Source organism: Micromys minutus, assembly GCF_963924665.1.
Source record: "Micromys minutus genome assembly, chromosome: 1".
Classification (NCBI taxonomy): domain Eukaryota; kingdom Metazoa; phylum Chordata; class Mammalia; order Rodentia; family Muridae; genus Micromys; species Micromys minutus.
The window spans coordinates 45,024,835-45,051,858 of record NC_137969.1 but is presented as its reverse complement, the minus strand read 5'-3'; the positions used below and the strand labels follow the sequence as shown (position 1 = coordinate 45,051,858).

The 27,024-nt window shown below is 39.3% G+C and overlaps 1 protein-coding gene across 4 annotated transcripts in view; it reads left to right on the top strand.

The window, feature by feature from the left end:
* The window catches only part of EHBP1 (EH domain binding protein 1), a 256,389-nt gene that overhangs the window by 84,620 nt on the left and 144,745 nt on the right, over positions 1-27,024 (top strand). For all 4 annotated transcript variants that reach the window (XM_080916906.1, XM_080916905.1, XM_080916904.1 and 1 more), the window contains exons 6-7: positions 13,118-13,299; positions 19,506-19,645. In XM_080916906.1, coding sequence (XP_080773032.1) covers positions 13,118-13,299; positions 19,506-19,645 — 322 coding nt within the window. The remainder of the gene's footprint in view (positions 1-13,117; positions 13,300-19,505; positions 19,646-27,024) is intronic.

Sequence of the window (27,024 nt, the reverse complement as noted above, 5' to 3'; positions counted from 1 at the left end):
AGTGCTACATATTGTAGAGGTGGGTCTAGACCCAATATAACCCAGTAAAAGACTTCAGCAAAGGCCAGGCTCCAGAGAGCCCTGGCAGGTGAGAGGGGTGGCTGTCTCTCCTGAGGATCTGCTTTTGGTTCCCAGCTACCTGTGACTTAGTTCCAAAGGATCTGATGCCCTCGTTAGCCTTCCATGGGCATTACTTTGTATGTATATACCACATTTTATAGTCTGTTCCTCAGCAAAATGTGCTTTAGGGTGTATACATAGTCGGCAATAGCTTTGGACAAGAGTGTGCTACATAATAACTCTGAAGTTTGTTGGTTTTGTGTGGTACATGTATGTCTGTGTGCCAGAGGTTAATATCAAGTGTCTTCCTCAATTACTGACCCTATCTTTCAAAACAAAGCCTCTTAATGAACTTGGAACTCATCAGGTTAGCTAGGCTGGGTGGCCAGCAAACTCCAGGGTTCTCATGTCTCTGCTGCCCCTGCACTGGGAGATCAGGCATGTCCCACCATGCTCAACTTCTTACATGGGTTCTGCAGATCAAACTCAGGACTGGAATTTATACCCATCAGTTTCTGAACCGTGGTTTGTGAATCTGCATGACCTACCAAAACCAAAAGTGGGATACTGGAGTCACCCACTGTTACTGTAGCAGACTCTGTCTGTCACTTTCCTCTGTGTCTGTTTGAAAAGAGGAGAGCTCCAGTATTTGATGCATATATATTTAGGGTGGCCATACCCTCATGGCAGATTGCTCTCTCTGTTAGTATGCCATGGTCTTTTTTATCTTATCAGGCACGATGTGTACTTTATCATGTAGCATAGAATATCTGTGCTGGTTTGGTTTGGCTTCCTTTTGCTTAGGTATATTGATTTCATCTTTTCATGCTTTTTGTGTCTTTGCTAATGAAGCATGCTTCTTGGAAACAACAAATAGCAGAATCGTTTTTGGGTTTTTTTTTTTTTTTTTTTTTTTTTTTTCTTTGCTTGTTTCATTGTTGGGTTTTTTTTTTCTGGTTTTTTTTTTTTTTTTTTTTTTTTTTGTTGTTGTTGTTGGATATTTTCTTTACTTACAATGTTATTCCCATTCCTGGTTTCCCATCTGGAATTCCCTTATCCCATCCCCACCCCCTGCCTCTATGAGAGTGGTCGCCCACCCACTTACTCCCTCCAATCTCCCCGCCCTGGCATTCCCCTACACTGGGGTATTGAGCGTTCACAGGACCAAGGACCTCTCCTCTCCTTGATGCCTGACAAGGCCATCCTCTGCTACATATGTTGCTGGAACCATGGGTCTCTCCACGTGTGCTCTTTGGCTGGTGGTGTAGTCTCTGGGAGCTCTGGGGGATCTGGTTGGTTGGCATTGTTGTTCTTCCTGTGGAGTTCCAATCCCCTTCAGCTTCTTCAGTTCTTTTTCTAACTCCTCCATCGGGGAATCCATTCTCAGTCCAATCATTGGTTGAGAGCATCCACCTCTGTATTTCTCAGGCTCTGGCAGAGGCTCTCAGAAGACAGTTATTTCAGGCACCTGTCAGCATGCACTTCTGGGCATCCACAATATTGTCTGGGTTTAGTGATAGTATATGGGGTGGATCCCCACAGTCTCTGAATAGCCTTTTCTTCAGTCTCTGCTCCAAACTTTGTCTTTGTGTTATTCCTTGGAATATTTTGTTTCCCCTTTTAAGAAGGATTGAAGCATCCTCTCTCTGGTTTTCCAACTTCTTGAGCTTCATGTGGTCTGTGGATTAATTGTATCTTGGGTAATCCTAGCTTTTGGGAGTACACACTCTGTGTATTCTTTAGTGACTAGGTTACCTCACTAAGGATGATTTTTCTAGTTCCATCCATTTGCCTAAGAATTTTATAAAGTTATTGTTTTTATTAGCTGGATAGTACTCCATTGTCTATGTACCACATTTCTGTACTCATTCATCCACTGAAGGACATCTGGGTTCTTTCTAGCTTCTGGTTATTACAAACAAGGCTGCTATGAACATAGTGGAGCATGTATCTCTGTTATATGTTGGAGTATCTTTTGGGTATATGCCCAGGAGTGGTATAACTGGGTCCTCAGGTAGTACAATGTCCAAATTTCTGGGGAACCGCCAGACTGATTTCCAGAGTGGTCGTACCAGCTTGCAATCCCACCAACAGTGGAGGAATGCTCCTCTTTTTCCACATCCTTGGTAGCATCTGCTGTCACCTGAGTTTTTGATCTTAGCCATTCTGACTGGTGTGAGGTGGAATCTCAGAGTTGTTTTGATTTGCATTTCTCTGATGACTAAGGATGTTGAACATTTCTTTAGGTGCTGAATTCTTTGTTTAGCTCTGTACCCCATTTTTATAGGGTCATTTGATTCTCTTGAGTCTAACTTTTTGAGTTCTTTGTAGATATTGGATATTAGCCTTCTATCAGATGTAGGATTGGTAAAGATCTTTACCCAACCTGTTGGTTGCTGTTTTGTCCTATTGACAATGTCCTTTGCCTTACAGAAGCTTTGCAATTTCCTATTTTTGAGTCTTGATCTTAGAGCATAAGCCATTGGTGTTCTGTTCAGGAAATTTTTCCCTGTGCCTATGTGTTCTAAGCTCTTGCCAACTTTCTGTTCTATTAATTTCAGTGTGCTGGTCTTATGGAGGTCTTTGATCCACTTGGATTTGAACTTTGTGCAAGGTGATAAGAACAGATCGATTTGCATTCTCCTACATGGCTGACCTTTAATTGAACCAGCACCATTTGTTGAAAATGCTGTTTTATTTCCACTGGATGGTTTTAGCTCCATTATCAAAGACCAAATGACCATAAGAGTGTGGGTTCATTTCTGGATATTCAGTTCTATTCCATTGTTCTACCTGCCTGTCTCTGTACCAATACCATACAGTTGTTTTTTTTTTTTTTTTTAAATTACAGTTGCTCTGTAATACAACTTGACGTCAGGGATGGTGATTCCCCCAGCAATTCTTTTATTGTTGTGAATAGTTTTTGCTATTTTGGGTTTTTTTGTTATTCCAAATGAATTTGCAAATTCCTCTTTCCAACTCTATGAAGAATTCAGTTGGAATTTTGATGGGGATTGCATTGAATTTATAGATTGCTTTTGGCAAGAGGGCCATTTTTACTATGTTGATCCTTCCAATCAGTGAGCATGGGAGATCTTTCCATCTTCTGAAGTCTTCTTTAATTACTTTCTTTGGAGATTCGAAGTTTTTATAGTTTTTATCATACAGATCCTTCAGTTGCTTGGTTAGGGTCACTCCAAGGTATTTTATATTATTTGTGACTATTTTGAAGGGTGTCTTTCCCCTAATTCCTTTCTCAGCCTGTTTATCCTTTGAGTAGAGGAATGCTACTAATTTGTTTGAGTTAATTTTATATCCAGCCACTTTGCTGAAGTTTTTTTTATCAGGTTTAGGAGTTTTCGGGTGCAATTTTTGGGGTCACTTAAGTATACTATCATATCATTTGCAAATAGTGATGTTTTGACTTTTTCCTTTCCAATTTGTATCCTTTTGGCCTCTTTTTGCTATCTAATTGCTCTGACTAGGACTTCTAGTACTATATTGAATAGGTAGGGAGAGAGTAGGCAGCCTCGTTTAGTTCTTGATTTTAGTGGGATTGCTTCAAGTTTCTTACTATTTAGTTTGATGTTGGCTACTGTTTGCTGTATATTGCTTTTTACAGTAAATATGGATTCCTTGAATTCCTGATCTTTCCAAGACTTTTAACATGAAGGGGTGTTGAATTTTGTCAAATGCTTTCTCAGCATCTAGTGAGATGATCATGTGTTTTTTTTTTTTTGTTTTGTTTTTTTTTTTTTCCCCTTTGAGTTTGTTTATATAGTGGATTACACTGATGGATTTCCATATATTGAACCATCCCTGCATCCCTGGCATGGAGCCTACTTGATCATGGTGGATGATGGTTTGGATGGTTTTGTTTTTTTGTTTTTTGGTTTTTTTTTAAAGTAGAATCAGCTAATGTGTGTTTTAATTCTAGAATCAAGGCTACTTCCATTGATTTATTCTCAATTTGCAGATTCCTGTAGTTTTGTTGGATCTTTTCCTGGCTGGTTGGACTATTTCTTGTTTTGTTTTTGTTTTTCTCTTTTTCCTATATTCAGGTTAGTAGATTTCCTGATTTATGAGTTGGATGAGTTTGTATTTTTCTAGTTCACCTTTTTATTTATTCCTCTCATGAGTTTATTCTTCCCTCCTGTGTGAGGAGAGCTTCTCCCTCCTCTGTATAGGCTTTCCTTTTAAGTAGCCTCTTCATGCCAGCTTGGTTAGCAAGTCTTTAGTTGGCTGCTTCTCTGGAATATCTTTCTCCATCAATTATGTCTGTTCTTTTGTGACTGGGTTACCTCACTCAGGATGATATTCACTAGAAACATCCATTTTCTTAGGAATTTCATAAAGTCATTGTTTCTGATAGCTGAGTAGTACTCCATTGTGTAAATATACCACAGTTTTTGTATCCATTCATCTACTGAAGGACATCTGGGTTTTTTCTAGCTTCTGGCTATTATAAATAGGGCTGCTATGAACATTTTGGTGCATGTGTCCTTATTGTATGTTGGAGCAACTCTGGGGTATATGCTAAGAAGTGGAATAACTGGGTCTTCCGGTAGTACTATGTCCAATTTTCTGAGGAACCGCCAGACTGATTTCCAGAGTGGTTGTACAACTTTACAACCCCACCAACAGTGGAGGAGTGTTAACAGGCCTCATTTGAAAGCTCAATTACTAGTACCATTCTGAGAACAGAAGATAGACTTTCGGATGGGCCTGTTTCCCCTCAGCCTTCCGTAAAGCCACAGGATGCTTCCTTCATCCCAAGGCATCTCCTTTCTGGTTTTGTTGTTTCCCATTTCATGTCATGGTCCCTTCTTTGCAGTTTGTAATGTTCTGCCCTCCTGTCTGTCTTTGAAATAGCTTATTCTTTTGTGTTTTTTTTCCTGACTCTTCTCATATGCCAGGTAATATAAAGTGATGGCTTCTAATTTGTCATCTTTCTCATAAAGATAAATTTCTAAGATGAGAACTGCTCAGTCCTAAGATGTGCATAGATTCAATGTGAGAAGGCGATGGGGACTTGTTCCCCATGTAGCTGTGTCAGTTGAAACAGTCAACAGCAGTGTAGAAGATGGTTCTTAGTGATACTGTTCTTTTCCACCTTTTAAAATATCCGTCGAATCGGAACATCCGCCACCATGAAAAGCAGAAACCCAGACAACACAGGACTGGCGAGAACCGGGTGAGAACAGATTCTGACTAGCCAGGGGGCAGAGAGATCTCAGCTGAGCACACGGAAAGTGCGCGCCTGCCCACCCGGCTTGATCCAGGGATCCAGGAACCCGGCAGCATCGGGCTCTCTGTTCCCACCCGGCTGATTCCAGGGTGCACAACAGGCACTCAGAACACCCGCCACCAGGAACAGCGGAGATCCAGGGACACAGGCCAGGTACAAGAGAAAGGCGAGAACCAATCAATGACAACAAGATGGCAAGAGGAAAGCAAAAGAACGTACCCCAGAGAAACCAAGATTACCTGGCAGCACTAGAACCCAGCTCTCCCATCACAACAAACAGCGGAATGCCAAACACTCCAGAAAAAGAAGACAGACAGGAAATCCTACCTCAAGATGATGATAGAGATCCTTAAATAAGAATGGGAGGAAAAGCATAAAGAATTAGAAGCTTTTAAAGAAGAAACAAGAAAAGCACTCAAAGAACTAGAAGAAAACAGAACCAAAGAGATGAAGGAATGGAAGAAGGAATTTAAAATGGAAATTGACACAATAAAGAAAACACTAAAAGAGACAACCCTAGAGGTAGAAATCCTAAAAAAGAAATCAGGAGTCACAAATGCAAGCATTTCCAACAGACTACAGGAGATGGAAGAGAGAATCTCAGGGGCCGAAGGCAACATTAAAAACATAGACAAAACAGTCAGAGAAATGCAAAAACCAAAACGCTCCTAACCCAAAATGTGCAGGAGATCCAGAACACAATGAGAAGACCAAACCTAAGGATAATGGGAATAGAAGACGGCGAAGAATATCAACTAAGAGGCACAGTCAATATCTTCAACAAAATTATGGAAGAAAACTTCGCTACCCTTAAAAATGAGATGACCACGAACATAAAAGAAGCCTACAGAACTCCAAATAGGTTGGACCATAAAAGAAATTCCTCCCGACACATAATAGTCAAAACACCAAGTGCCCAAAGAAAAGAAAGAATACTAAAAGCAGTAAAAGAAAAAGGTCATGTAATATATAAAGGCAGACCAATCAGAATCACACCTGATTTCTCAACAGAGACAATGAAAGCTAGAAGAGTCTGGACAGACACCATGCGGACCCCAAGAAAGCACAAGTGCCAGCCCAAGCTGCTATAGCCAGCAAAACTATCAGTCACCATAGATGGCAAGATGAAGATTTTCCAAGACAAAACTAAATTCACACTATATATGACCACAAACCCAGCACTACAACAAATTATAGGTGGAAAACCCAATACAATGAGGGGAACCACATCATAGTAAAAACAAGAAAACTTCTAAGCAAGAAAACCAAAAGAAGAAAGACACACAGGCACAATTCAACCTACCAAAGCAACAATAGCAGGAAATAGCAACCACTATTCCTTGATATCTATTAGCATAAATGGACTCAACTCCCCAATAAAAAGATATAGGCTATCAGACTGGATACATAAAGAAAACCCAGCAATTTGCTGCATACAGGAAACTCATCTCAGAGACAAAGACAGACACTATCTCAGAATAAAAGGTTGGGAAAAAACCTTCCAAGCAAATGACCCCAAGAAGCAAGCTGGAGTGGCTATTCTAATATCGAATAAAGTAGATTTTCAACCAAAAGTTATCAAAAAGATAAGGAAGGAAACTTTTTACTCATTACAGGGGAAATCTGTCAGGAGGAACTCTCAATCCTTAACATATATGCTCCAAATACAAAAGCACCCATATTCATAAAAGAAACCCTACTAAAGCTCAAAAAATACACTTTACCCCACACAATAATAGTGGGAGACTTTAATACCCCACTCTGACCAATGGAAAGAACATGGAAACAGAAACTGAACAAGGACACTGTAAAACTAACAGAGACTATGAACCAACTGGAATTAATAAATATCTATAGAACATATCATCCTAAAACTAAAGAATACACCTTCTTCTCAGCACCTCACGGCACCTTCTCGAAAATTGACCACATAATTGGACACAGAACAAGCCTCAATCGATACAAGAAGATCGAAATACTCCCATGCATCCTTTCTGATCACCATGGTCTAAGGCTGGTTTTTAATAACAACAAAGACAACAAAAAGCCCATATACACATGGAAACTAAACAATGCTCTATTAAATGATAGCAAGATCAAAGAAGAAATAAAGAAAGAAATTAGGGATTTTCTAGAATTCAGTGAAAATGAAAACACGACATACCCAAACCTATGGGATGCAATGAAAGCATCATAGCTCTGAGTGCTTCCAAAAAGAAACTGGAGAGAGCATACACTAGCATCCTGACAGCACAGTTGAAAGCTCTAGAACAAAAGGAAGCAGATACACCCAAGAGGAGTAGACGGCAAGAAATAATCAAACTTAGGGCAGAAATAGACCAAATAGAAACAAAAAGAACCATTGAAAGAATCAACAAAACCAAGAGCTTGTTCTTTGAGAAAATTAACAAGATTGATAAACTCTTAGCCAGACTAACTAGAGGGCAAAGAGAGAGTATCCAAATTAACAAAATCAGAAAGGAGAGTGGAGAAATAATGGCTGAAACTGAGGAAATTCAAGAAAACATGAGATCCTACTACAAAAACCTATACTCTACAAAGCTGGAAAATCTGGAGGAAATGAATGAATTCCTAGACAGATACAAGATGCCAAAGTTAAACCAGGACCAGGTAAACCATCTAAGTAATCCCATAACACCTAAAGAAATAGAAGCAGTCATCAAAAGCCTCCCAACCAAAAAAAGCCTATGTCCAGATGGGTTCAGTGCAGAGTTTTATCAGACATTTATTGACGACATAATACCAATATTATCCAAACTGTTCCACAAAATAGAATCCGAAGGAACACTACCTAACTCATTTTTTGAGGCTACAATAACCCTTGTTCCTAAACCACACAAAGACCCTACAAGGAAAGAGAACTTCAGACCAATCTCACTTATGAACATTCATGCAAAAATACTCAACAAAACCCTCGCAAACTGAATCCAAGAACACATCAAAATGATCAAGTAGGCTTCATCTCTGGGATGCAGGGATGGTTTAATATAAGGAAATCCATCAATGTAATCCACCATATAAACAAACTCAAAGACAAAAAACCACGTGGTTATCTTACTAGATGCTGAGAAAGCATTTAACAAAATCCAACACCACTTCATATTAAAATTCTTGGAAAGAATAGGAATTTAAGGTCCATACCTAAACATAATAAAATCAATATACAGCAAACCAACAGCTAACATCAAACTTAACAGTGGGAAACTCGAAGCAATTCCACTAAAATCAGGGACTCGACAAGGCTGCTCACTCTCCCCCTACCTAATCAACATAGTACTGGAAGTCCTGGCCGGAGCAATTAGACCTCAAAAGGAAATCAAAGGGATACAAATTGGAAAGGAAGTAGTAGAAATATCACTTTTTGCAGATGACATGATAGTGTACTTAAGCGATCCCACAACTTCCACCAGAGAACTCCTACAGCTGATAAACAAGTTCAGCAAGGTGGCTGGATAGAAAATTAACTCAAACAAATCAGTAGCCTTCCTATATTCAAAGGACAAACATGTGGAGAAAGAAATTAGGGAAAAGATACCCTTCACAATATTCACAAAAAATATGAAATACTTTGGTTTGACTCTAACTAAGCAAGTGAAGGACCTGTATGACAAGAACTTCACATCTCTAAAGAAGGAAATCGAGGAAGATCTAAGAAAATGGAAAGATCTACCGTGCTCATGGATGGAAGGATCAACATTTTGAAAATGGCCATTTTACCAAAAGCAATCTACAGATTCAATGCAATCCCCATCAAAATTCCAACCCAGTTCTTCATTGAGTTGGAAGGAGCAAGGTGCAATTTCATCTGGAATAACAAAAGACCTAAAATAGCGAAATCCATCCTCAACAACAAGAAAACATCTGCGGGAATCACTATCCCTGACCTCAAGCTATATTACAAGGCAATTGTGCTGAAAACTGCATGGTACTGGTACAGAAATAGGCACGTGGATCAATGGAATAGAATAGAAGATCCAGAAATGAGCCCTCACGTATATGGTCACCTGATTTTTGACAAAGGAGCTGTAAACATTCAATGGAAAAAGGACAGCCTATTCAACAAATGGTGTTGGTCCAACTGGCAGTCAGCATGTAGAAGAATGAAAATAGACCCTTTCTCATCTCGTACAAAGCTCAAGTGTAAGTGGATCAAAGATCTCCACATTAAACCAGGTACACTGAAACTATTAGATGAGAAAGTAGGGAAAACCTTAGAACTCATAGGCACAGGAGAAAATTTCCTGAACAGAACAACAATGGCTCGAGCTCTAAGGTCAAAGATTGACAAATGGGATTTAATGAGACTGTAAAGTTTCTGTAAGGCTAAAGACACTGTCAAGAAAACAAAATGGCAGACAACAGAATGGAAAAAGATCTTTACCAACTCCACATCAGATAGAGGCCTAATATCCAAGGTATACAACAAACTCAAAAAGCTAGACACCAGAGAATTAAACAACCCTATTAAAAAATGGGGTACAGACTTAAACAAAAATTTCTCAATTGAGGAACATCGAATGGCTGAGAAACATCTAAGGAAGTGCTCAACATCCTTAGCCATCAGGGAAATGCAAATCAAAACAACCCTTAGATTCCACCTCACACCAGTCAGATTGGTCAAGATCCAAAACTCAGATGACAACAGATGCTGGCGAGGATGTGGAGAAAGAGGAACACTTCTCCACTGCTGGGGGGTGGGGAGGTTTGGACACTGATACAACCACTCTGGAAATCAGTTTGGCGGTTCCTCTGAAAATTGGACTTAGTACTACCTGAAGATCCAGTATTCTACTTCTGGGCATTTACCCCAGAGATGCTCCAACATACAACAAAGATTCATACACCACAATGTTCATAGCAGCTATATTTATAATAGCCAGAAGCTGGAAAGAACCCAGATGTCCTTCAGTAGATAAATGGATACAAAAATTGTGGTACATTTACACAATGGAGTACTACTCAGCTATCAGAACCAATGACTTACTGAAATTCTTAAGAAAATGGATGCATCTAGAGAATATCATCCTGAGTGAGATAACCCAGTCACAAAAGAACAGACATAATATGGAGTCACTGATAATGGGATACTAACCCCAGAAAGCTCTGAACACCCCAGAAACAACTCACAGACTGTGTGAAGCTTAACAACAACAACAACAAAAAAGAATATATTTTAATTAAAACAAGTGTATCACGTCCCGCTTTCCTCCCTACAGCCCCTCCTAGTCTCTCTCCTATCCCCTCAAATTAATAGCCTCTTTTCCTAAATTGTTGTTACATATATACATATGTGTATGTATATGTACCCACAAGTACTTAATTACAACCTTAAAATGTATTTAAAAAATAAATAAAATATCCGTCAATAGAGAAAGTGAGACTGCGGCTTCTTTATGGAAATAAGTTCTCCTGCCACATTCTGATTTCCAACTATAAGTTACATTGTTAGAAATGGCAATATATCGGCTTTCTACAGTAAATTGAGAAAAGTTATGAAAGCAAGAATGAGAACTTATTGATCATTGTATGTGAACTTCCTTAGGGATCTAAAAATGTGATTTTGAGATTGTCTAGATTATGATGACCTAACAGTGGGGGGAAGGGCACAAAAAGCCAGGAAGAGAAAGCAATAAAGGTGGAGGGAGGGGATGGTGTGTGGCTAGCTGAGAACCAGCTTCTGCTCTTGTAGGATGTGAAGAAGTAGGATCCAGGTCTCTGTGCATTTATTTTGTAGAAGCTCTTTTAGTTTGGGGTTTTCTTTTAACTGAATAGTATTCAGGAGGTTTTGCTTAAGTCCGTGACGGAGTGAGTTTAGAACGCTGTGCATTGCGTTGCCTGTTGCTTTGGAGCCTCTCCCTGCCACATCCCTAAGCAGAAAAGCTTTTCTATATAACATTTGCATTAAAAATAGAACAGTGACATGACAGAGTATCAATCATTAAAAACTCTACAGCTTAAAAGCAGGATCTTCAGACACAGCTTTTAGAATTATGCAGTTTCTAAGCGATGTTAATTTCATAGTTTATTACAAAATTAAATTGTTATATTAGGGATCAGTGTCATGCTTTTGTGAAACAGAACACGCATTGAAAGTGATAAAGTGAGAGTTTGTATGTCATGCTTTTCAGCCGGGGCTTTACATTCTGCATTATATGTGGACGTTGTTAGCTATTCTAAGGTACAATAAGAGATTATTGTTCATATCAGTGTAATAAATTGATATTCTCCAACTGTACTTTTTCATTTTGCACGTTGTCAGAACCTTGGGCCTTAATCTTATCCTTTGATTGACAGCAGTGAGCAGGGACACAGCACTGGTATTGTTAGGGAGAGGCACATCTGTTCAACCTGATTCGGTCGAGGGTATTTGCATATTCTTAAGTATTTCTTCTGAGAGGGCTTAACTTCTCAAGTGCTTGATGCATTTTTGAAACTCATTCATAAGGTATCTGCATGCACTAATAGTTCCATATAATATTGCAGTGCATAATCTGACAGATAAGACCACATTTTTAAAATAGGTTTCATTAGGGAGGTGACATTATATTTTACTTATTTGTTAGGCAGAAATGTTAGGTTTTTGAAAAAGTCTTGTAATGCTTTGATTCAAGTAGAATAGTGTTACTTTAGGCAGATTTATTTCTTTTATGATGAATCAATATTTATTGAACAGAAATACAAAGATATCCATGATAAAATTTCTTACCATGGTTGCAAAATTGAGTAATTTTGTAGAAAATAATTACAAAAAATGGCTTTGTTTTGTAACTTACTCTATAGGGACCATTACTGAGGCTGAAGTTTCTTGACTTGCTCAAGATCACACATGGCTTGGACATTAAGCCTTAAAGTTACTTTCAATTCTAAGATCGGTTAACTTAAAAATAATCATGGGTAGCATATGTTTGACCTTAGTTTACATTATACAAATTAGCCTGTGTCTGAATTTCTTATTCAGAAGAACACAATGAAAGATTATCCTATGTGTTCTCATATATCTCCAGAATTTACATGGAATCCTACATGTGATTAATGTCCAGTTTTTATCAACCCCCTAAGCCCTTATTGTACACAAAGCAGTCATGAAACATGAGGAATTGTTAATGGAATATTAAACTTTTGATTGTAAATAGGTTTCTTTCTGTATAGTTCTGATGAATGGGCACCGGCTGTTTTAAAGAACTTAGATATGCTGGGATCAGCAAGCAGTGTTGCCATGGGTGTGAGATCTGAGAAACACTCTCTTCATTGATATATGTGCTCCAAGGAAAGGGAGGGAGAGCCCTGGAGTAGAATAAGCAGAAAGTCCTAGGAAAATTATAGGTTTAACATGAAAATACCATTTGACTACATTAATGTAATCAAAGAGGAAAAGAGCAGTTAAAGACAACTCGCAGTGCCCTGCCTGTGACTGATCTTTCTCTCACACGCATCCTGGAGTCATTCCCAGTTTTCCTGCGGCATGGTCTCATAGATTTCTGAGGCTAGCTGTGAGTTCTGGATGCTTTTACCTCTACCTACCCTAGTGTTGGGATTACAGGTGTGAGCTCCACACAGGCTCTTCACTAACGTCTGTTTCACATTTTTCTCTAGAATGAATATTTTTGCCTGGGCCATCTCTTTCTGTTTTATTTATTTTTATGTTTTACTTCGATATAAAAATGATAATAAAAGCTTGTCACAATTTTATTATTGCATTACCAGAATTCTTTAGTGAAGAAAGTTCCTATTTTCCTTTTATTGTCTATAAAATAATTTCAAACTACATCATTATTTTTTATCTTTTAGGAATCCCCCTCTGGTCGGAGGAAAGCTCTCGCCACCAGCAACATTAATATGAAACAGTACGCCAGCCCCATGCCAACGCAGACTGACGTCAAGTTAAAGTTCAAGCCACTGTCTAAGAAAGTCGTGTCTGCCACCCTCCAGTTCTCACTGTCCTGCATCTTCCTCCGGGAAGGAAAAGCAACGTGAGTGACTGCGCTCCCCGTGTTTCTAAACAGAGCGGCTCTCCTTCCAGTGGATGGGCTTGGATGGCGTCCCGCAGCCCACCAGTCGGTCTCCGGCTCTGTTACGTTTTCACAGGGTGAATGCACTTGTCATCCAAAAGTCCTGTCTAGATTCCCTAGAGGGACAATCACATAAAAGTGATTGCAGCTGATTTCAGTGTTTGAATTAGATGTTACAGGGCATTGTGTTTGCTTCATAGTTTTATTGTCTGCTTGATAGCAACTGTCCTCCAAAAGGGCAGACAGTGCAATTCTTAGAGCAACTGAGACACGGAGAAATACAAAAGGAAACGTTTTTAGGATACTGAGGTTTAAAGAACTTCAGGAAATTTTGACAATCTCTATTTTGTAGCCCATCCTTCAAAAATTCCTTAGAGAGGACTGAGAGGATTCAGTGATGTGCACCTGCCGTCCCAGCACTCAAGGCAAGAACATTTGAGAGCGGCCGGGCACCAGTGCCATTTGTGTCTCTGTTGCTGTGATGCTGGCCCAAAGCAGTTGAGGAGGAAAGGGTTGATCAGGACCACAAGTTACAGGCCATCATTCAAGTGGAGCAGGAGTTGAAGCAGAAGCTGTGGAGCAAATAGAGCTCCTGAGTTTGTTCTTTTTGACTTTCTCAGCCTTCTTTCTATCTTTCTTTTTTCTTATTGTTAATTATTTCATTTATTTACATTTCAAATGTTGTCCCCCTTCCTGGTCCCTCCTCTACAAGCTCCCCACTGCCTCCCCACTCCCCTTTGCCTCTAAGAGGGTACTCCCCCGCCCTCCTACCCTCTCCCACCGTACCCCTCTAGTGTCCCCCTTCTCTGGGGCATCAAGCCTCCACAGGACCAAGCGCATCCCCTCCCACTGAGACCAGACAAGGCAGTCCTCTGCTACATATGTATAGCCTACAGACTAGCCCATCCATGTTCTCTGGTTGCTGGCTTAGTCCCTGAGAGCTTTGAGGGGTCTGGTTAGTTGATACTGTTGCTCTCCCTGTAAGGTTGCAATCTCCTTGAACTGCTTCTCAGTCCAATGGTTGGCTGTGAGTATCTGCATTTGTCTCCGTCAGGTGCCTCTCAGCCTACTTTCTTATATAATCAAGGCCCATGTGCCTGGAGGTGTCCCCACCCACAGGAGCTGGGTCCTCCCATATCAGTCATTAATCAAGAAAATGCCCCCCACACATGCCTACCTGCCAAATCTGATAGAGACAATTTTACGGTAGAGGTCTCTTCTTTTCAAGTGACTATGGTTTGTGTCAAGTTCACAAAAAGTAGCCAGCACAATGACTTTTGCAAAAAGCGAAACAAAACCAGAAACATCACTTCTTAAATGAATAAGCACACATTGCAAATAAGCAAGTCAAGAATAAGTACATGTGATCCATGCAGTGCAAGAGTCTGAACTTGGAGGAGAAGATGAGGGCCAGGATAAGTGGAAATGCTTTGTGAGAATTGCCTAGTAAAGATACTGGGGAAAGATGGCCGAGTCTGAACCACAGTTCTACACATAGCCCAGGAGGATGTGGTTACTATAATAGTCATGTCTGTTTGACTGATAAGGCTGGTTCCTGTGTATTGCTCAAAGTGAGATGTTTGGCACTCGTTTCCAAGGTAGTAAGTGACATGGGAGATGGCTACACTTGGCTGAGGGAGGTTGTGTTCCAAGTGAGTGTGGTTATTGAGGTGGTTGAGGGTGGATGCACCCGCTTGACTGTAAACATTGGGGGAAATAGATCTTACCCTGAAGTATAAGCCAAAGGAAAGGAAATGGAGGAAGAGAGTGAAGGAGCCAGAGATCCTCTGAGGGTAGCAGTCAGTGAACGGGACCACTCAAGCCTGGCTGGGTAAGAAGCACTTCATTTAAACCAGGCGTCTCAATTCAGTATCAAGGGGACTCTTTGAGTGCTCCCTTTCCTGGCTTCCTCACTGTCTCCACGGGACAGTGCTGGGCTTTAAAATGTGAGGAGATTTAAGTGGCAAAGCTAAGCAAGTTCCATTTGAAGAATGATTTGTCTGAACGTGTGTCTGTTGCTATTACTGTCATTATCATTACTGTTCGTTATTTGTTTGATTTTCTAAGGAAAGGGTCTAGTTGTTTGGCTCTGGCTGGCCTGGAACTTGCTATGTGGACCACACTGGTCTTGACTTACTACATGATCTCCATTGCTGTTACCTGCAGGGTCAAGATGACAGCTGTACCTTCGCTGACCTTGCTATCCTTTACTGACAACTGAGAATTTCAAAAATGAAGTGATGCAACTTTTTTTGTTCATGTAGATTATCATGAAATTTGTTTAAAAAGAGGAAAATAATTTTATCTCAGCCCATGTGAAATAAAATGTGAAGAATTTTTATAATTGGCTTATTTGCAAAGTGATATCGTATATAGAAAATCAGTAAAGATGATAAAAGAATAGTATTTTAATTTACTTTTTCTGTCTGAATTTAGAGGGAGTATACAAAACTGAAAATTTGTGCAACTTTAAAATGTTTTGTTCAGTGAGATTTAAGGTAAAAATAATAGATCAGGGGAACTTAAGTGATTTGTCTTAAAAGATTTAATATAAACTTCATAAATTTATACTTTTAAATATTTTAAGATAAAATTTATATATGTCCTTTAACTTATAATTAGATGAGGGTTTCATCCTTGTGTCTTAGAAAGACTGGAGTGGAGTGTGCTTCAGAAGTTGTTGTAGTAGTTAACCGTCAGGGCCTGTGGCTCGTGGAAAACTTGCATGGCAGTAAGCATGGTTTGCCGTGTTTACCACTTAACTTCCACCAGCGCACAGACCAAAATGGTTCGTGGTTTCCAGTTAAGAATTCCTGTTCTAATTCCTTTTAGTTTTCATTACTTACTCTCTGTATTTACATTTCAAATGTTATCCTCCCATTTCCCCCCTCCACTTGTCTCCACTAAGGTACACCTTCTCCTAATCACCCTCTCCATCTCAGTGCCTTGGCATTCTCCTACATTGGGAAAACGGGCTGTCACTGGACCAAAGGCCTCTTCTCACATTGATGCCAGACACTGCTATCTTCAGCTACATATGCAACTGTAGCCATGGGTCTCTCCATGTGTGCTCAGTGGTTGGTGTTTTGTTCCCTGCAAGTTTTGGAGGGTTTGGTTGGTTGATAATGTTCTTTCTATGAGGTTGCAAACCCTTTCAGCTCCTTCAGCACCTTCATTGGGGTTCCCATGTTCGGTCCGACAGTTAGCAGCAAGCATTCTCAGCTGATTCTGTATAACTCTGGCAGAACCCCTGAGGAGGCATCCATATCTGGTTCTTGCCAGTAAGCACTACTTGGCATCAGCAATAGTGCTTGGGTTTAGTGGCTGCATATGGTGTGGATCCCCAGGTGAGATAGTCTCTGGATGATCTTTTCTCCAATCCCTGCTCCTCTAGTTGATCTTGTATTTCCTCCTGTGAGTGTTTTGTTCTCCCTTCTAAGAAGGACTAAAAAGTGCATCCACATTTTGGTCTTCCTTCCTTTTGAGCTTCATAAGGTCTGTGAATTGTGTCTTGGGCATTCAGAGCTTTGGGGGGCTAGTATCCGCTTATCAGAGACTACATTCCATGTGTGTTCTTTTGGAACTGGGTTACTTCACTCAGGATAATAGTTTATGGTTCCATCTATTTGTCTAAGAATTTCATAAAGTCATTGTTTCTAATAGCTGAGTAGTACCCCATTGTGTATGTGTACCACAATTTCTATATCCATTCCTTTGTTGAAGAACATCTGGGTTCTTTCCAGCTTCTGGCTATTATAAATAAGGCTGCTATGAACATGGTGGAGCATATGTCCTTGTTATATGTTGGAGCTTCTTTTGGGTATATACCCAAAAGTAGGATAGCTGGTTCCTCGGGTAGTACAGTGTCCAATTTTCTGAGCAACTGCCAGTCTGATTTCTAGAGTGGTCATACCAGCTTGCAATCCCACCAACAGTGGAGGAGTGCTCCTTTTTCTCTCCATCTTCACCAGCATCTGCTGTCATCTGAGTTTTTGATCTTAACCATTCTGACTGGTGTGAGGTAGAATCTCAGGGTTGTTTTGATTTGAGTTTCCCTGATGACTAGGGATGTTGGGTATTTCTTTAAGTGCTTCTCAGCCATTCAATATTCATCAGTTGAGCATTCTTTGTTTAGCTCTGTACCCCATTTTTAAAATAGGATTTAAATTATTTGAATTTCTGGAGTCTAATTTATTGAGTTCTTTATATATATTGGATATTAGACCTGTTTCAGATGTGGGGTTAGTAAAGATTCTTTCCAATCTGTTGGCTGCCGTTTTGTCTTCTTGACAGTGTCCTAAGCTTTACAGAGACTTTGTAATTTCATGAGGTCCCATTTGTGGATTCTTGATCTTAGAGCACAAGCCTTTGGTGTTTTGTTCAGGAAATGTTCCCCTTTGCCTATTTGTTCTAAACTCTTCCCCACTATCTGTTCTATTAGCTTCAGTGTACCTGGTTTTATGCGCAGGTCTTTGATCCACTTGCACTTGAGCTTTGTACAAGGAGATAAGAAAGGATCAATTTGCATTCTTCTGCATGCTCAGTGCCAGTTGAACCAGCACCATTTGTTGAAGAGGCTGTCCTTTTTCCATTGAAAGTTTACAGCTTCTTTGTCAAAAATCAAGTGACCATATGTGTGAGGGTTCATTTCTGGATCTTCTGTTCCATTGATCCACGTGCCTATCTCTGTACCAGTACCATGCGATTTTTAACACAATTGCCTTGTAATATAGCTTGAGGTCAGGGTTGATGATTCCCGCAGATGTTTTCTTGTTGTTGAGGATGGATTTTGATATTCTAGGTTTTTTGTTACTCCAAATGAATTTGCAAATTGCTCTTTCCACCTCTATGAAGAATTGAGTTGAAATTTTGATGGGTATTGCATTGAATTTATAGGTGCTTTTGGCAAGAGGGCCATTTTTACAATGTTGATCTTTCCAGCCCATGAGCATGGGAGATCTTTCCATCTTCTGAGATATTTTTAAATTTCTTTTTTCACAGACTTGAAGTTCATGTCCTACAGATCTTTCACTTGCTTAGTTAGGGTCACACCAAGGTATTTCATATTGTTTGTAATGTGAAGGGTGTCTTTTCCCTAATTTCTTTCTCAGCATGTTTGTCCTTTGAGTAAAGGAACACTACTGATTTGCTTGAGTTAATTTTATAACCAGTCACTTTGCTGAAGTTGTTAATTCCTTTTCTTAAGTGTTTTCATTTTAGTTTTAAAAGTGTCCTTTGTTCTTTCATGCGTGTGTTTGCCTGTATGTATGTCTGTGTAGCATGGACATGCCTGATACCTGCAAAGGTAAGAAGAGGGTGTTGGATTCTTTGGAACTGTACTTGCAGATGGTTATGAGCTGCCATGTGGGTGCTGGGTATTGAACTTGGGTTGCTGGGTATTGAACTTGGGTTGTCTGAAGAGCAGCCAGTGCTCTTAACCTCTGAGCCATCTGTCCAGCCCCAAGTTTTATTCTAAAGTTGAGATTTATCTAACTTTTGGGCTGTTCTTCTGTTTTATAATATAAGGTTTTGTTTCTAGACTGAATGCCCACGAAACTACTTGAATTCTCTGCAGAAACCATTTGTCTTCTGCAGGGCACCAGCACAAGTACCTGCTAAAATCTTACCTATTGGAGTTTAATCTTAATGCTTTGTAGTATTGAACATGCTATTCAGAAGGTTATGGGATGTTTAAAATTCGTAGTTTTAAAAATACTTTTACATAACTTGAAAGGCATACTTATTTTACAGAAAGGAAGAGTATGTTAATATTTTGTATTATATATTCATTATCCAAAATGTTTAGTTACAGAAATTTTCTGATTTCAGTTTTTCTAGGTTTGGGTGCTTTCATGCACATAAGATGGGACCCAGGTCTAAGCACAGTGAATTTTACATTTCATGTGTACCTTACATATGTGCCCTAAGAAGGTTACACAGTGTTTCTAGCACACCTGAAGTTTTGACTGCAGCCTGTCACATGTCATGTATGAAGTTTTTTCACATGTGACATCTCATCAGTACTGAAATTTCAAGGTTCAGAGTGCTTTAGATTTTGAAGTGTTTTAGATTTAAGATTTTTCAGATTAGGAATATTAATTCTAATTATTTTTCAAGAAATGTCATTTAATAAGCTGTGTATTACTTTTTTGACTAATTTCATACAGAGATGAAGATATGCAGAGCTTGGCTAGTTTGATGAGTATGAAGCAGGCTGACATTGGTAATTTAGATGATTTTGAAGAAGATAATGAGGATGACGACGAGAACCGAGTGAACCAAGAGGAGAAGGCAGCGAAAATTACAGGTGGGCCGTGTAGGCACTCAACCAGATGTGGGCCATGCTATTACTATATTAGATGCTTTTCTAATCTGTAACTCAGGTTTTGAATTGTTTTTAACTCAAATTAATTTGAGAGAGTATGCATACTTCTAATCAAATTCAAATGAGGTTCAGTGTCCTTTTGGTTTGAGTTTTCAAAAAAAATTTACTGAAGCTTTTTCTTTGTAATAACAGATGATTTATCTTTGTTAATTTTCCAGAAATTAACCTATTTATAGTCTTATCCTTTTGTGTAGTCATCTCTTTAAGATAGAAGACTTAAGTCCTCAAGTAAAGAAAAAAGTTTTGTAACCGTACCCTGATATGTCTCCTTTTGCTCCATTTTGTACGTCCTTCCTGGAGATCTTGTCCAGTGTGGGCATTTGTAACCTGTGTTTCACTTGCTTGTCACATTTATTATTTTTAACTTATCTCTATTACCTTCCGTGCATCTCTTATAGATATCATTTGATTTATCTAGCCCTATAACACTTGCTTTTTGGTAGCTATTTGCAGGGCTGGGCAGTACCGTCAGTGTGGGTGCCTGCCACACAGTACTAGCAACCTGGGTTCATTCCCCAGAAACACAGAGCCTTGTGTCTGTAATCTCAGTGCTGAGGCGACAGTAGGGTCTGTGGGTGCACTGACCTCGCTAGATGAGCAAGCTCCAGGTGCAGTTAGAGCTGAGAAAGACAGCTCACTGTTACTTTTGGTTCCCATACACCCCGCACCATACATGTGTGTGAGCCACCTTCATGCTCACATACCCATGTAAATACACACACGACTGTAAGACCATCTCCGCCCTGATAGCTGGCATACTTAGCCTCACCTACAACGTTTCCAGGCCTTTTCTTACTGTTTTTCCCTCTATCATTTTACCACTCTGATTTTTGATTTTTAAAACTATTTTAGTGTATGGGTATTGTGCCTGCATGTACATCTGTGCACTACACGCATGCCTGTACATGCAGAGGCCAGAAGAGGGCGTCAGAGTCACTGGAACCAGTGTAGAGACAGGTGTGAGTTGCTGTGGGTGCTGGGAATTGAAGCTTGGTCCTCTGCAAGAGCAGCTGGTGCTCTTACTGCTGAGCCGTCTCCCCAGCCCCTGAGACTTTTCTTTCAATTTAGGCATTTTTTCCCCCAGAGTAATTTGAAAAATGTTCTGTTTTCATTTTAGAATAATAGACTTTAAAATGAATTAACCACACACATAAATGAATGAACCTGTGAATCCAAATATTAAAATTAAACTATATATTATTGTTCCTCTTACAAAAATGCAATATAATTTTCTTTATTAGTCCCTTTCCTCTACTTCCTGTGGGCTATTATATTTACTTTAGTAACATTTTTCTAGTAATAAATGTTAGCGTACATTGTATTTCCTAAAGATGTCAGCAGCAGCACTACTTTATTTTTATTGAAAACAGTTTTTTCTTCTTATGGTATATTCTGATTATGGTCTTCCTTCTTCCAACTCTTCCTGGTCCTACTCCCCTATCCACACAAGTCCATACCTGTTCGTTCTGTCTCTCATTCAAATATAAACAGGAATCTAAAATTGCAATAATAAAAATAAAATTAGTTAAGAACAAATCAAAATAAGACAAAACAAAGAAAAAGTGACAAAAGGAGGAAAAACACATGTAGATACCAAAACATATATATTTGTAGACATAAATCCCATAAACACAAAATCAGAATCAATAATATGTAAGCAAAAGATGTGTAGGGGAAAATCTCAGACAAAGCATGTGACACACACAAAAATCTCCAAAACTACCTTTGGGGTCATTTTGTGTTGGCAGGCACGGGGGGGTCTGTGGTTAAGTGTGGTTTGTACCCCAGTGAGACACCATCAGAGAAAACTAATTTTTCCTTTGGGACTAGTCAGTTGGAAACAGCTTTGGGGCTAGAATGGGGGCTTGTGCCTATGTCCCCTCACAGCACTGGGTTCCATCTGGCTTAGGCCATGCTACACTGCCACAATTCCTGAATTTAAATGCACTAGTCAGTCGTGTTGTGTCTAGAAAGCTTTGTTTCATTGATATCTTCCATCTTCACTGGCTCTTAGAATCTTCTCAACTCCTCTTCCGTAGAGTTCTCTGAGCCGCGAGAAGAGGGATGCAATGGAGACATCCCATTGAAGATTTCAAGGTCTCTCGCTAGACAGAGACCCTGTGCTCTTCACTGCTGAGCCATCTCTCCAGCTCTGGAGAACTTTTGAAACTTAAGCATTTTTGCACAGTGACTTGAAGATTGTCTATCACAACTAGCACATTTTCTAGTTGTGAGTCTTTGTGCCTGTCCACCACAGGAGGACACTTCTTTGACAGAAGCTGAGCAAGATATTGATTTATGAATATAGCAGAATGTTGTTAGGAGTCGTTTTATTGTTGCGTTCCTTTAGCAAAAGAGTAATATTTGCTTTTCTCCGAGATCCATGGCCTATCTTGTCCCAAGTTCTTGGCTACCCAGGAAAGGTCAGAGATGGGTTTCATCTCATAGAGTGGCCTTTAATTCGAATTAGATAGTGATTGGTTACTCGCACAACTTTGGTGCTACTATGGCAGGTCACCATTGTAGATCCAAGGGTTTGTAGCTGAGTTGGTGTTTACCTTTCTTCTCTGGTACTGCGCCATGTACAGTGAACATTAATCAGTAGGAGTGAAGGCTCTAGATAGGCAGCAACTTGACTTTTCTAAATTCAGTGAGTTATATAGGTGTTGTCTTCAGCTATAGGGCCTTACACTGTGGAGAACAACCAATAGCCTTGGCGGTAAGTAATCTGGGTTGTCTGAGAGTTTCCGTAGGAACCCTTGTGTGTGTGCAGTGTACTCTGCTCACACTCTTTCCACTACTCTCTCTTCTGCTCCCACTGAACTTTTCTTTCCAAAAAGTTCCTTGAGGGAGTGTGGTGTGGGAGTTATTTCCTTAGCAAGGGAAACCAGTGTCTGGGTGATGGGAATATGACTCCTCCTCTCTCCAAAACTATCATCTGCCTGTAGTTCCTTGGGGAGAAGTAGGGTCTCACTAGCTCCTCTTTCATCTGTGATGGAATATTATTGAGCCCAGTCTTGTATATTAATTGAGCCACAGAAGGTAGTAGCTCATACCACTCCTGTCTAACACTTTGTTGGGCAGTAGTCCATTAAGCAAAGTGGGTTCCCCTTTAGCATCTCTGACCTGCCCAGCTGTGCACTTTCAGCCAGTTTACATTACCAGATGTGAATTCTGCTTATAGAATAGGTGGTCTTTTTGACATGTTCTTGAATTTATTTTTTAAATATTTTTGAGAAATTTGTGTCTGTCCACTAAAGAGATTGATCTGTAATTTTCTTTTTTCATTATGTTTTCTTCTAATTTTGACATATCTTCATGATCCAATTTTTTTTTCTTTAATTGTATTGGGTTTTTTTTTTTGGTTCATTTACTTCTTTCATCTTTTAAAAATTATTATTATTATTATTATTATTATTATTATTATTATTACATTTATTTGTGTGGTGTGTGTGTTTGTGTGTATGTGAACATGCATGTGCATGCATGTTAGAGGACAAATGGCAACTCAGTTCTCTTACTGTGCTGGAGTGTTTCATGTTTCCAGTAGCTACAAAACCTTTTCCTGTTCTTCTACTCTGAAATAGTATATTTTTTTGAAGGCAAGGTATGTTTCTTGAATACTACATTTAAAACCTAGTCTGCTAGACTGTGTGTTTTTGTTAGAGATTAAGACCATTAATAGTCATAATTATTATTGAAAGATGTGTATTAAGTCCTACCATCTTGCATAGATCTTAGTGTTGTAGACTCTTAGTGTTCTATACACTAAGTCTGTGAAAGTTGGCTCCTTTGAGGGTTTCAGCTTTCTGAATTCTGTTCAGATCTGAGTCAAGATTTCTTTTTCAGTCTCATAGTTTGTCTGGTCTCAGTATGCAGTCTCATCTTGGTTTTAATTTACTGGGGTCTTTGGCTGTGGAGCTGAGGCCACAGCAGAAGATCTTTTGAAATGCTGTCTTGCTCCTGTTCTGTCATTTGCCAGTGCCAAAGGGAAGAAACTTTCCCTGGCCTCCTCTTGTGCTATTCTGCCTTGGTTATAGCTCCCCCGACCCCAACTGCTGAGGATGTCTGGTGCCTTTTCAATAGATGTTTTTTATCTTTCTCAGCTTATTCCATAGAGAGAGACTCTTCCCAACTTCATCTGAGGAACACTCGTTTTTTTGTAGATGTTTCCAATTAGCATATATTAATTATGTAGAACAGTGGGCTCAATCATGAGATATTCACAACACATATAATGCACAGCCTTTTTTGAAGGAATAAACTTTTTTATGTATATCTTCAGTTAACATGTAAAGAATAGCCATTTAGTTGGTAATTGCTTACAGACAGTCACCTTTGCATCAGAAGAAATTGACAAAATTTATCTTCTACAATTACATAAAATCTTTGCTAGGCTAATCCATGGCATCTGTACTTGGACATTACTCTGTTCTGTTTGAGATAGGCTCCCTGTAATCTGGAAACACTTGGGACTAGCTCTCAAGAACCTTTATTGATACTATAGACGACAGTCCACTCATCTATAAAAATGCAATGTCAGTGGATAGACTGGAGAATTTTTAATTACAATAGAAAAATTCCAGAAGTGTAACATAAGTCACAGATCTTGGGGTGGGGTGAGGACAAAGCTTTTTAATGAAAAGTTTAGTCAGGTATATGCGTATTTGAAATAATCAGTGTTTGCATCTGTACAACTTCTCTATGCTTGAAGCAATATTTGGCAATATGTTCATCTTTGGAATTCATGTTGAATATGTTTTCTTTTTTATCTGTCTCATTTTGTTTCTGCCTGTCTACTTGTTTTTTTGTTGTTGTTTGTTTGATTGATTGCTTTTTATGGTGTCGGGACTAAAATCCAGTTCTTCTGCATATTGGGAAAGCCTGACCCTCCCCTCAGTCCCCATGTTAAATCTATAAATATACACAGAACAGGAAGGGGGAAATATACCTGGGTAAAAGACAAGATCCTATGTAATAAACTCAACAAAACCAGGCCAACTAAAACACTTTATATAGAATAGTATTGGGGGAAACCCAAATTATAAAGTTCCTTGATATGCTTGTTGAAAAGATCATCATGTAATCTGTTTGGACAATCAGATTCATATGGCCTAAATAAACTGAAGTTAGCCGTGGATTTACTTATAGAATATAAGAAACAGTAAGTCCTTTCTTTCTATTCTTGGTCTTCTACCAACCAGTGACACTTTGGGTACAAAGAGACAAGATGCACAGCAGGCTTGTGGTTTTGTTTGGTTTGTTTTGCTTAACATTCCTTGTGCTGCACAAGAGCTTTTTCAGCAGTTTGGTAAGCATTCCTTACCAAGTCCACTGAGAATGCATGCCCAGTTCCCTACATCCAGAGAAGCACAGATCTGTAGCCTTCCACCCTATGCAGAGTCCTACCATCCACAAGCAGTACATGAAGCAGGATTCATTTTTACCATAAGCAATATTGCCTGGGATTTGCAAATCCGTAGTTGATAAAGTTAATTTGGGAGAAGGAGGAGAGAATGACATATTGGCTACCTTCAGGGGAAAAGACTCTTAACAGTCCAGATGGTAGCAGAGGAGATCCCACTTAGAGATTTGAAACTGTAGACTTGGTAATGGCATGACTCAGGCACATGAGATTAAATGTCCTACTTCTCAGGACTCTGCATAAGGATAAGGAGGTCTCTCACCTTTGACTAGAAGGTTTCTTAGAATTAACATGAGACTCTGGTTAGAGAATATAATCATTAATTTGCTTATTTTTACCCAAGCACTTGCCACCAAGAACCCAGGATGTTCAGATACAAAATCATATCTATGCAACCAGTAACATGAAAAATTAAGTGGCATATATTTTGAAAATTCATTTAAAGAGTAAGAATTTTTAGAAGCCCAAACCTGTTACATAGTCTTTAACAATAGGAGGTATGACTAGAGACAGAGAAATGGGGCAATTCTAACTCCTTGAGCCAGAAAGTTTATGAGTCACAAATTTGAAAAGAATATGGAAGGGCTAGGATATTAAAAAGTGGTAGAACGTAGCATGTATGAGGCCCTAGGTTCAATCCCTCAAACTGAAAATAAATATGTCAACTTATTTTTAAAAGATCAATAAAAAGGAGTTGGAAATCCTAAGAGGAGAGAAAGCAGAAATATCTCCACATTTGTCTGCAGTTTGGCCCTGCCACCTTGGAGAACAGTAAAAGCAGCAGAGGATAAACTACAAATCCACTCTCATCGCTGACACTCAGGCCCCAGCTCCACCTTACTTTCTAGAGACTGCGAATTTAGCTTATCCATGCCCAGCATGCAGAGAGGATCCCATTAATACTGAGAGCCTGTTTGACAGGGTGGGGTGGAAGGGAGAAGTTTGAAGCCTGAAGCCTAAGCTTTCAGAAAAGAGCTCAGAGGTACTAGTCTCAGTTTCACTGTGGTTCCTCTAGGAGCACATTCTAGTAATTCAAAGTTAGTTTCACCATGTTTACAATATAAAGGAAAAAAAATTACATATTCACCTAAACAGATACAGAACTGAGTACATGACAAAGTTGAATGCCAAGTTTCTCAGCAAAGTTTTATTGTTCCTTCGATTTGATTTAGGGAACCCTGGCCCCTTGACTGGAACTGAGACATGCATGCACACACAACTTTTGTGTAATCTTATAGTAGAATATCTGTATGTTATATAAAATATGAGATTGGTATAGAAACCGTTGTGTAGGTTTACATATAAACAGTGAACATATGAAAACTCCGTTTAAAACAGAAATTTAAAAGAAAAAAAAAAAACATAGGCCAGGTGGTAATGGTGCAGGCCTTCAATCCCAGCACTCGAGAGGCAGAGGCAGGTAGATCTCTATGAGTTTGAGACCTAGCCTGGTCTACAGAGTGAGTTCCAGGACAGCTAGGGCTACACTTTTTAAAACATACAAGAAAACCTGAGAACACACACATGGGGGAAATTAAGACAGATTAATAGTAGTCATAACAATACTAACTTTAAGATTTACTATAGAGATTTAATAATGAAGATAGTGTGGTGTTGTCATAAGTCAGATAACTAGATATGCAGGACTAACTTGAGAATTGCCCCTCCTAGACAGCCACTGAAAGGATGAAAAGCAGATACTTAACTATGTTGCTAAACTGTGACGTTTGGTAAGTTATGTTATGTTTTTAAAGTATATTTCTTGTAAGCTCATTGGAACTCAAGGACCATCTCTAATAGCCATGAAATAAAAAAATTAATGGATTAGATTTATATTAAAGTAAAAACTAGAGAGATTGTTAAGAAAAACAGATTG